General features: G+C 35.5%; 1 protein-coding gene and 1 long non-coding RNA gene across 2 annotated transcripts; one reads left to right on the top strand and one right to left on the bottom strand.

Annotated features, from left to right (window-relative positions):
* The first annotated feature begins 68 nt into the window (after positions 1 to 68).
* LOC117344915 lies at positions 69 to 12,675 on the top strand. The gene is made up of 5 exons (XM_033907799.1): positions 69 to 838; positions 1,583 to 1,717; positions 2,276 to 2,395; positions 10,903 to 11,026; positions 11,689 to 12,675. Exons 1-5 carry the CDS (start codon positions 268 to 270, stop codon positions 11,915 to 11,917), a joined length of 1,179 nt encoding a protein of 392 aa, XP_033763690.1. The 5' UTR covers positions 69 to 267; the 3' UTR covers positions 11,918 to 12,675.
* On the bottom strand, positions 8,914 to 10,903 carry LOC117344916. Its single transcript, XR_004536294.1, has 2 exons — positions 9,968 to 10,903; positions 8,914 to 9,902 (listed from the first exon to the last, which is right to left on the bottom strand). It is a non-coding gene; the product is annotated as an uncharacterized LOC117344916 (long non-coding RNA).
* Positions 12,676 to 13,516: the final 841 nt, after the last annotated feature.

A 13,516-nucleotide genomic window follows, 5' to 3' on the forward strand; every position in this document is an offset into this window, starting at 1 on the left:
TACATGACGTTTACAATGTACCTCCAGTCAACGGTTCCTACGTCCTTATACACATAAACCATCCAATATATACATCAGATAGTTAGTGAAGAAGCGGAAGGCCAATGTTGAATGTTGAATAACAGCAGAAACTACAACGATTTATTGTCATTCCGACTGAATTTGTGCAATAATTACTAATCGGCAACATCGAATCTAAGGCAAGAAATTGTCTTCTTTGACTAATTGGTATCGTATTGGGAAGTCTCCAATGCTTGTTCAAGTTAGATGGTAATTATGAAAATTATCTACGAAAAACTTCTTGTTATTCATGCTGTCTTAGTTTTACCAGCTTGTACCAATTATGTTAGCGATACGTTCACAAATGTTTGCGGGGAAGATGGGTCTGTCTTTTCTTCAATGAACAGAACAGTTCAAGTCAAGTCAGCCATCCAGTGTGCGAGAGAATGTATCCATGTGGCGCCAACTATTGGCGGTGTTTGTGACGGTATAAATGTTTGTGTTGAGAGCGGGGATCCAACTTGCGAGCTACTCTTTACGCTCTTAAATGGCACTGATAAGTTATACGAAGTCTCTAGAGCTGGATGTATGTTCTATAGCAGAAAAAAGGGGAACATTACCTGTAAAGACAACACAGACACCGGAAACTCTACGGATCCTACTTCCGGTGTTGGAAATGGGGCTACCGACAACACAGTCACCGACAGTTCTGTGGATCCGACATCCTATCCTGGGGATGTCACGATCGACCACACAGCCACCGAAAGTTCTTCAGATCTGACGATTCTGAGAGATATAACTACAGTCGAAACGACACATACTAATCAGACGAATGAAGGTAAGTCACTTGAGCAGCAATACAACCTACATATTTACATAATACATAACATAAGCGTCATGCATTTTATACGGTTCAATAAACTAAGTGCATAATTTCATAAATTAAAAAAACAGCCTAACATTATAATAGTTCGATGATTTAGATTCCCGTGTGTATCATTGTCACCAGCTACGGTTAAAATAAAACCGAGAAAAAAATATTTCAAGTGTTTTATTAGTAGCTTAAAAGACGTATCATTAATATGAAATATAACCAAACGTAAATCGATCGTAATACATTTTATTTAAAAAAAAAAACGTGCATATATTTGATTAAACATTCAAGGTCATGCCCCTGATATCTTAATTCCCCCAATAGATATTCACTGCTAAAAATTGTTAAAAATAAGGTTCCTGAAAGACTTTTCTGATCATCCGAGGAATTTTGTAAGTCCCTGCATGACTATTTACCTTTCGTTGATTTATATCCAACCTTAACCAGACCGTTTATTAGTGGGTTATAGTGTACCCTTTTCTATAGTAAACATAGGTTTGGACCCCTTTAGATTTCTCTTCTTTCTCTTCTTAATTTCTATGCTATTGGCCCATCCAACCATTGCTGACGCATCCCAGAAGGTTGAAACATGTATATGTGATTCAGCTAGATTCATAAAGACATTCGCCGTATCTGTAACTTATTCCTATTATTCTTTTCACTAATTCGCTAATAAAAACTAACATAACCGTTTTGGTAATGTTGCAGACTCAAGTTGGCCAAAGGGAACGTACACTTTGTTGCAACCCTCCACCGGTTGTCCGAATGGCTGGTCCACGGGATACATACAGTTCGAGATGCAGGCGGGTGGGAATAGCTACCACTCCAGTAATTATCTCAAAGGTATGATCGTGTTGTCAGACGCTCGGCGGGTTAGAAGTTTATTGATTTGCCAGGTTAATCCACGCTCACGACCCTGGTTCTCAGGGCGTCGTCGATCAAACAGAACAAAGCTTATCCTTCCGGAACGGCCGTTCTTGTTCTCTTTTTCGGTGGTCTCCGTATTAATCTTTATTTTCCGTCATATTGTCCAACAAATTTGATTTGAAATATTATGTTTACATGTCTTAACATATCAGTATCATTTTTTCTCTCTCAGAAATAAATACATTCATGCCGTTTTATAATGAATATCAAACGGATTGTTGCCATGACAACAATAATATTCCTATCATGATAACTATGATTAAATCAAATTTTATAGCAAAGTTTATAACACCGAACCATTGATATGGTATACGTTTAACTTGTGAAAAAGCTCTGTTGTTGTGTTTTTAAGTGATAAACGTCTTCGGTGTTAAGTGTCATATATGGACGGATATGAAAAAGCTATTTCGTTGTAATTGTTTATGGTAATAAAATACTATAATGATCAGTATATAACGATTTGCAATTTCGCAGGCGATGTGATCAGCAACTTGGTGCAGTGGTATTTCTGTACAAAAACATCAGACGTCGGCTTGGACGAGTGGCCATCGGGTAGATACTGTGTAATGAGACATGGCGGGAACTGTCCGAGCGGTACTAAACCTTATTACATACCACCCTCTAAAAGTTACATACTCTACACTTTCATATACAACCATCCAAAGTTACATACTCTACACTTTCATATACAACCATCCAAAGTTACATATTATATACTATAAGATACCACCCTCCTAACGTTACATATTATACACTATAACATACCACCCTCCAAACGTTACATACTTTACAATATAACATACCACCCTCCAAACATTACATACTATACACTATAACATACCACCCTCCAAACGTTACATACTATACACTATAACATACCACCCTCCAAACGTTACATACTATACACTATAACACAATACCCCCAAAACGTTACATACTATACACTATAACATACCACCCTCCAAACGTTACATATTATACACGATAACATACCACCCTCCAAACGTTACATACTATACACTTTAACATACCACCCTCCAAACGTTACATTATATACACTTTAACATACCACCCTCCAAACGTTACATATTATACACTATAACATACCACCCTCCAAACGTTACATACTTTACACTATAACATACCACCCTCCAGACGTTACATACTATACACTATAACATACCACCCTCCGAACGTTACATACTATACACTGTAACATACCACCCTCCAAATGTTACATACTATACACTATAACATACCACCCTCCAAACGTTACATTATATACACTATAACATACCACCCTCCAAACGTTATATATTATACACTATAACATACCACCCTCCAAACGTTACATACTATACACTATAACATACCACCCTCCAAACGTTACATATTATACACTATAACATACCACCCTCCAAACGTTACATACTTTACACTATAACATACCACCCTCCGAACGTTACATACTATACACTGTAACATACCACCCTCCAAACGTTACATACTATACACTATAACATACCACCCTCCAAACGTTACATACTATACACTGTAACATACCACCCTCCAAACGTTACATACTATACACTATAACACAATACCCCCAAAACGTTACATACTATACACTATAACATACCACCCTCCAAACGTTACATATTATACACGATAACATACCACCCTCCAAATGTTACATACTATACACTTTAACATACCACCCTCCAAACGTTACATTATATACACTTTAACATACCACCCTCCAAACGTTACATATTATACACTATAACATACCACCCTCCAAACGTTACATACTTTACACTATAACATACCACCCTCCAGACGTTACATACTATACACTATAACATACCACCCTCCGAACGTTACATACTATACACTGTAACATACCACCCTCCAAACGTAACATACTATACACTATAACATACCACCCTCCAAACGTTACATTATATACACTATAACATACCACCCTCCAAACGTTATATATTATACACTATAACATACCACCCTCCAAACGTTACATACTATACACTATAACATACCACCCTCCTAACGTTACATATTATACACTATAACATACCACCCTCCAAACGTTACATACTTTACACTATAACATACCACCCTCCGAACGTTACATACTATACACTGTAACATACCACCCTCCAAACGTTACATATTATACACTATAACATACCACCCTCCAAATGTACATACTATACACTATAACATACCACCCTCCAAACGTTACATACTATACAATAACATAGCACCCTCCAAACGTTACATACTATGCACTGTAACATACCACCCTCCAAACGTTACATACTTTACACTGTAACATACCACCCTCCAAACATTACATACTATACACTATAACATACCACCCTCCAAACGTTACATACTATACACTATAATATACCACCCTCCCAACGTTACATACTATACACTATAACATACCACCCTCCAAACGTTACATACTATACACAAGAACATGACACCCTCCAAACGTTCCATACTATACACTATAACATACCACCCTCCAAACGTTACATACTATATACTATAACATACCACCCTCCAAACATTACATACTATACACTATAACATACCACCCTCCAAACGTTACATACTATACACTATAACATACCACCCTCCAAACGTTCCATACTATACACTATAACATACCACCCTCCAAACGTTACATACTATATACTATAACATACCACCCTCCAAACATTACATACTATACACTATAACATACCACCCTCCAAACGTTACATACTATATACTATAACATACCACCCTCCAAACGTTCCATACTATACACTATAACATACCACCCTCCTAACGTTACATACTATATACTATAACATACCACCCTCCAAACGTTACATACTATACACTATAACATACCACCCTCCAAATGTACATACTATACACTATAACATACCACCCTCCAAATGTACATACTATACACCATAAAAAAACCACCCTCCAAACATTACATACTTTACACTATAGCATACCACACTCCAAACATTACATACTTTACACTATAACATACCACCCTCCAAACGTTACATAGTATATACTATAACATACCACCCTCCAAACGTTACATACTATACACTATAACATACCACCCTCCAAACGTTACATACTATATACTATAACATACCACCCTCCAAACGTTACATACTATACACTATAACATACCACCCTCCAAACGTAACATACTATACACAAGAACATGACACCCTCCAAACGTTCCATACTATACACTATAACATACCACCCTCCAAACGTTACATACTTTACACTATAACATACCACCCTCCAAACGTTACATACTATACACGATAACATACCACTCTCCAAACATTACATACTATACACTATAACATACCACCCTCCAAACGTTACATATTATACACTATAACATACCACATCCAAACATTACATACTATACACTATAACATACCACCCTCCAAACATTACATACTATACACTATAACAAACCACCCTCCAAACGTTACATATTATACACTATAACATATACACTATAACCTACAACCTTCTAGACATTGCATATTATACACGATAACATACCACCCTCCAAACGTTACATACTATTCACTATAACATACCACCCTCCAAACGTTACATACTATTCACTATAACATACCACCCACCAAACGTTACAAACTATACACTATAACAAACCACCCTCCAAACGTTACATACTATACACTATAACAAACCACCCTCCAAACGTTACATAGTATACACTATAACATACCACTCTCCAAACGTTACATACTATACACTATAACATACCACCCTCCAAACGTTACATACTATTCACTATAACATACCACCCTCCAAACGTTACATACTATTCACTATAACATACCACCCTCCAAACGTTACATATTATATACTATAACATACCACCCTCCTAACGTTACATACTATACACTATCATATACAACCCTCCAAACGTTACATACTATACACTGTAACATATCACCCTCTAAACGTTACATACTATACACTATGACATACCACCCTTCAAACGTTACATACTATACACTATAACATACCACCCTCCAAACGTTACATATTATACACTAAAACATACCGACCTCCAAACGTTACATATTATACTCTATAACATACCACCCTCCAAACGTTACATACTATACACTGTAACATACCACCCTCCAAACGTTACATACTATACACTATAACATACCACCCTCCAAACGTTACATATTATACACTATAACATACCACCCTCCAAACGTTACATACACTACACTATAACATACCACCCTCCAAACGTTACATACTATACACTATAACAAACCACCCTCCAAACGTTACATACTATACACTATAACATAGCACCCTCCAAACGTTACATACTATACACTGTAACATACCACCCTCCAAACGTTACATACTATACACTGTAACATATCACCCTCCAAACGTTACATACTATACACTATAACATACCACCCTCCAAACGTTACATATTATATACTATAATATACCACCATCCAAAGTTACATACTATACACTATAACATACCACCCTCAAAACGTTACATACTGTACACTATAACATACCACTCTCCAAACGTTACATATTATACACTATAACATACCACCCTCCAAACGTTACATACTATACACTATAACATACCACCCTCCAAACGTAACATATTATACACTATAACATACCACCCTCCAAACGTTACATACTATACACTATAACATACCACCCTCCAAACGTTACATACTATACACTATAACATACCACCCTCCAAACATTACATACTATACACTTTAACATACCACCCTCCAAACGTTACATACTATACACTATAACATACCACAATCCAAACGTTACATAATATACACTATAACATACCACCCTCCAAACATTACATACTATACACTATAACATACCACCCTCCAAACGTTACATACTATACACTATAACATACCACCCTCCAAACATTACATACTATACACTATAACATACCACCTTCCAAACGTTACATACTATACACTATAACATACCACCCTCCAAACGTTACATACTATATACTATAACATACCACCTCCAAACGTTACATGTACTATACACTATAACATACCACCCTCCAAACGTTACATACTATACACTATAACATACCACCCTCCAAACGTTACATATTATACACTATAACATACCACCCTCCAAACGTTACATACTATACACTATAACATACCACCCTCCAAACGTTACATACTATATCCTATAACATACCACCTCCAAACGTTACATACTATACACTATAACATACCACCCTCCAAACGTTACATAATATACACTATAACATACCACCTCCAAACGTTACATACTATACACTATAACATACCACCTCCAAACGTTACATACTATACACTATAACATACCACCCTCCAAACGTGACATATTATACCCTATAACATACCAACCTCCAAACGTTACATATTATACACTATAACATACCACCCTCCAAACGTTACATACTATACACTATAACATACCACCCTCCAAACGCTACATATTATACACTATAACATACCACCCTCCAAACGTTACATATTATACACTATAACATACCACCCTCCAAACGTTACATATTATACACTATAACATACCACCCTCCAAACATTACATACTATACACTGTAACATATCACCCTCCAAACGTTACATACTATACACTATAACATACCACCCACCAAACATTACATACTATACACTATAACATACCACCCTCCAAACGTTACATATTATACACTATAACATACCACCCTCCAAAGGTTACATATTATACACTATAACATACCACCCTCCAAACGTTAAATACTATACACTATCACATACCACCCTCCAAACATTACATATTATACACTATAACATACCACCCTCCAAACATTACATATTATACACTATAACAAACCACCCTCCAAACGTTACATACTATACACTATAACATACCACCCTCCAAACGTTACATACTATACACTATAACATACCACCCTCCAAACGTTACATACTATACACTATAACATACCACCCTCCAAACGTTACATACTATACACTATAACATACCACCCTCCAAACGTTACATACTATATACTATAACATACCACTCTCCAAACATTACATACTTTACACTATAACAAACCACCCTCCAAACATTACATACTTAACACTATTGCCATCCTCAAGTTGTTGCATACTTTGCAATATTACCACTCTCCAAGCATAACATCCTTAAAACTATTAAATATCACCAACTAAAAGTTACCTTATTTACACTATTATTATCATACTTAAGATGTTACATACTTTACACTATTACAACCATCATCCAAACGTTACATATTTACAACAACTGGTACCTACAAACCATCTTCAAAAAATTAAAGCTTCGCTTCTTACCTTTCGAATTTAAAGTGAATAAATGATTAATCACATCCCGAATTCTTATAAGCGATCATTTTCAGAGTACTGTATTTTTCATCATATTTTGGTGTAAATGAGATATATTTCAATACTGCGGGTACCATATGTTGATGTTAGATATATTTCTGTACCGTGGGTACCATTTGTTGGTGTTAATTAGATATATTTCTGTACCGTGGGTACCATTTGTTGGTTTTAATTAGATATATTTCTATACCGTGGGTACCAGTTGCTGGTGTTAGATATATTTCTGTACCGTGGGTACCAGATGTTGGTGTTAGATATATTTCTGTACCGTGGGTACCAGATGTTAGTGTTAGATATATTTCTATACCGTAGGTACCAGATGTTGGTGTTAGATATATTTCTATACCGTAGGTACCAGTTGCTGGTGTTAGATATATTTCTGTACCGTGGGTACCAGATGTTAGTGTTAGATATATTTCTGTACCGTCGGTTTCCTAGGTATATATCTGTGTGTATTACCGAATTTCAGTACACTTTTCTCTCCTATTAGAAATGATACCGCCATGTAGAATTTGATAATGCTCGTTACAGTTGACATTACTCAGAAAACAAAGACTAAGGTTTTATGAATTTCAATTCAAATGAATTTTATTTCCATATACTACACAACAAAAAAAGAACCGTAACATATTAAAATACACAGGTAGATATTCAAGCATAGAGTTAAGATGTTTTTCACCACATAAAGACATAAAATTCACATAATACAAATAATACAGTTGATTTATGTACAGCGCGGTATCGGTAGCATATGGTAGACTACATAAATATTGCATTTAATTCTGAGTGAGTTGGGGCACACAAATATAAAGATAGTGTCATCTTTTATTTCTCTTCCATTAGATAATGGTCATACTCTTTTTTATACCTAGGGATAAAATAGAATATACCTGAAAACTAAACTTATTCTTATCTTATTAAGGATGAATTTAGATATAAAGTCGATGGATAAAATTACATTTCAGACTCATCAACGTCAATTTAACATACATTATCATTGGTTGCTATATGAGTAAAACATTTTATCATTTGTTGTTATAAGTTATATAAGTAAACATATTATCATTGGCTGTTAAAGAAGTAAAACAAATTATCATTGGCTATTATATAAGTTAAACACATTATCACATTATCATTGGCTGTAATATAAATAAAACATAATTATCATTGGTTATGACACGAGTCATTAGTTTATAGCACCCCGACCCCTCCCCCCTCCAGATTTTAACATTTCGTTGGACCCGTTTTGAGTTTCCATCCTTAGCTCCTAGATGTCAATATCTTAGGCCCTTATGATCACTTACGAGTCCTAAAAGAACGAAGTAGCACATTGACGAGTTTCCACATTATGCCTCATCTCTATAGTAAAAATACCATTTATCCATTGTTTATTTTCATTATTGATATATTTTGTCGACTTAAGGTCATGAAACCGTTATCGGTATTTGTTAATAAAGTGAGTGTTTTGTACTATTCTAAACTTACCTACATGACTAAACAATATCGGTATTTGTTAATAAAGTGAGTGTTTTGTACTATTCTAAACTTACCTACATGACTAAACAATATCGGTATTTGTTAATAAAGTGAGTGTTTTGTACTATTCTAAACTTACCTACATGACTAAACAAATCTTAATTATAGTTACATGTTGGATTTCGTCCATTAAGCAGAACACGCTTTCCTATCTGACCACCTGGTCGTATTCTCCTTTTAATTTAGTGGCATCATATATATATATATATATATATATGGGCCTTGTTTTATTGTTTGATTACGAAGGTTAGATAAAATAGAACCAACATGGATGAAACTGCGTCATACAGCAGCTTCGTCCTTCTATTACGCGTCAATGATGTTAAAAGAGCCTGAAATGTTGACTTTAGGAGAGGACCAGGAAACTCAAAATATGTCAAAAGTAATGCCAAAATCTGGATGGGGAGTTGCAATTACATTAGTAATTACATGCTGTGGACATTTTTTGCTTCAAAAACCCACCCTTTTTATCCCACCCTTGATGTTTATTCTAGAAACAGACCTGCCATCATTTATTCCCATCTTTGTTGCTACATCATTATATTCAGTAAATACACTGTGCTTTTTCCATAACATCAAACATTGTTCATGTTGAATAATGATATATTGTGGACTCGCAAGAGTTCATCAGTCATTCAATAAATGGCCTTTAACAACAATATATTTCTTGCTGTCTTTTTTTTCCGCAACAAACAAGCTTCAGTCTCTAAACATGATCAAGGCTTACACAAATGCCAAAATTTTGATGGGGAGTTGCAATATACCCATAAATTAATATTATTTTTTTTAACCATATTGGATTAATAACATGTGTATATCGTGAACCGATGTGAATATATTCATACTGCATATAAAGATATATGATAAACATGTTTAATATCCCTTCAATTGATTACTAGTAACTGAGAAAATATTGCTAGGTATATAAGATACATTTCCAGTCATATTGTGCAATTAATGTCACTGTGGTTAACATTGCTTGATGATCTGTTACAATGTATGTATAAATTCCAGACTTTTGGGAAGGGCTAATTTCTTTTGATGAGGAGGACAGTGGTAACCACGCCGACAGAACCAGAAATGGCACACTACCCGACTTATACACAACACGTGATGTCGCTCTACACTTCTGCTGCAAGTATGTACACACTACAGTAATACTGGCTATAGCTACTTAATGTACTTTATACCTTAAAAGTGAAACATTTCTTTAAACACAATGCCAATTTGTAATCACCCCTCTCAATAATATTTTCTATTTCAAAATCTTATCTAAAATTAAACATTTTGAATAACTGTGTAATAATGAAATCAAGAAACCTTTAACCGCTGGTTGCATTTAAACGCCTTTTAATCATATGATTGGTATGTAACACTATCACTCATTGGTCCTTATGAGATCACATGACATCAATTATTTGAGGAGTCAATATAACGTTTCGCCAGGTCCATGGAATCTTATATTGACTCCTGATAAAAAATGAAACCATGTCATGTGTGCTGAGATATATATTTTAGCATAGGTCAATATGACATTCCACGAACCTGGCGAAACGTTATATTGACCTTCCAGTGATGTGATGAAGTATTTTAAAGGAATTTTCTTCGTTTTTTTTTATTATCATTAAAGTAAATGCAGACTTTAGTTTCGGGCAATCCATGGTTTTACGACCTGGCCTGAAATGTATCCTAATCGGCCTTCGGACTCGGGAACTATTGTCCAGGTCAGGTCCGTAAAACTATGAATTGCCTTTCTGTATTTGTATTTTACACGAATCGATTGGTAAATGTCTTTTACAGGAACGATGCCACTGACGCTGGATCGGAGATGACTCTCCCGATTTCCGACCCGTTCTATTTGTTTCCATTCTTTGACGGAGTTTGTCCAAATGTCCGCGGTATGAACAGTAGCAGAGAGCACACCTATTTTGATTGTGAAAACACCTATAACCAAAACTTTGTGTCTGGGGCGACACCGCTTAGTATCATATCAAATAATCATCAGATTTCTTTCTGCTATTACCATTGATGATCATTTTGAATACTCGGAATATCATAGAGTGAGATTATTTATGCACAACATATAAGTTTGGCTTTAAAGTATACTGACTTCATTTACATGCCAATTTTGTAGTGACATTTTACGACCCCGGCATGGGACTAGTTCCCAGGAGTTTAATCTGGATTTTACAGGACACCACCTTGTCAACATTTCACAGTAAGCTGGTCATCATATCTATATTTTTTATCTGTACATTAAAGATAAAAGGTAACATTATTAGCTGCGTATTTATTTTCGTGGTACCTTAAATGACACGAATATAGTGAAAATCAATGTATCGCTTTTTAGTGTTGCAAAATATACAGTAAAGCCTAATAAAAACAAGAAGTCAAAGTGCTAATATCACTCATAGGTGTTGCTCACGAAGGATCGAAATAAAGAAGAGAAACGTAATATAAAACGGCAGGAAATAAAACAGTTTAATGTCCATTAATGGATGTTTTACTGATGATGGTAATGTAATGTTTATCACCTTGATTGATTTCGTTTTAACGTTTTACTGAAGGAAGCAAAATTACCTTTTTAATGCTAACTTGAATTGAAAAATATGATATCGTATATGTGTAAGAGGGGGGGGGGGGGGGGGGGGGGGGGGGGTGTTCAAAATACTTCCAAATCCACTGTCAGCTTGAGCTCATAATAATGCTCGTATAGTGTAGCAGAAAGCGTGGTTTGCTTTTCTGCAAACCTCAATTTATAATAAATGTATTTCTGTTTCTATGTCTCATAATTTTTTCGTGTTTTTATACGCTTGTCGTTACTAATATACGGATTCATCAGTGAAACATCACATTACTATATCCGAATTTGATCGGCGGGGTCATCTAACACGTCTAGTTCTACCTTTATAAATGGCTGTCCTTGAAAATATGTGGGACTTCTGTCGATTGCCACCTATGGGAAACAGCCAAATGACGCGATGGAAACATGATTTTTGTCACACAATCATGCCATGAATGTATTCTTTACGGTGACCATCATTTGATTAGATTTTCATTAATATTTTACATAACATGCACATTTTATCAACACTTAGACAGCTTCTGAAAGGTACAACTTTGAGGAGCCATAAAAAACAAACCAAGCGACCTAAATCTTTATACTTTATAGATTTGTGACCACAACGGCATGGGCAATGCACCACCAACAGGAAATTTGAATCAGAGAAGGGGCCATTTTGGAAACAGGCCCTTTCCATATCAAGTGTTTTCATATGTTAAAATCTATATTTCGTTTCAAAATGAATGTTTAACCGGCAAAATGTACGAAGAAAGAAGGGGACACGAGTGAAATATAACGAGTGACAGTGTGTGTAGTCATTAACTCATTCACCCCTTAAGATAATTTGAACTCTTCCAATTCAAACATTGGAATAGTTCGTTATGACACTTCAGGTGTGAATGAGTTAAAGACATCGTCCGTGCCCATGCCGCCGGTGGTCAGTTTGGTATTTAGCGGAGCCGATGACATATACAACTACCCAAGAAATGTCGCAACATCTGAGCTCTCATGTCTGTAGAGACAAATATAGGTACAGCACAAACTGCTGATATCATGAACAATTCA

Source organism: Pecten maximus, chromosome 16 (assembly GCF_902652985.1).
Source record: "Pecten maximus chromosome 16, xPecMax1.1, whole genome shotgun sequence".
NCBI lineage: Eukaryota > Metazoa > Mollusca > Bivalvia > Pectinida > Pectinidae > Pecten > Pecten maximus.

Excerpts from the sequence above, each read along its gene's own strand:
- LOC117344915 (XM_033907799.1), top strand. The coding sequence starts at position 268 with ATGGTAATTATGAAAATTATCTACGAAAAACTTCTTGTTATTCATGCT. Across the intron at positions 1,718-2,275 it reads CTCCAGTAATTATCTCAAAG|GCGATGTGATCAGCAACTTG; the intron begins GTATGATCGTGT and ends GCAATTTCGCAG. Across the intron at positions 11,027-11,688 it reads GCTCTACACTTCTGCTGCAA|GAACGATGCCACTGACGCTG; the intron begins GTATGTACACAC and ends TGTCTTTTACAG.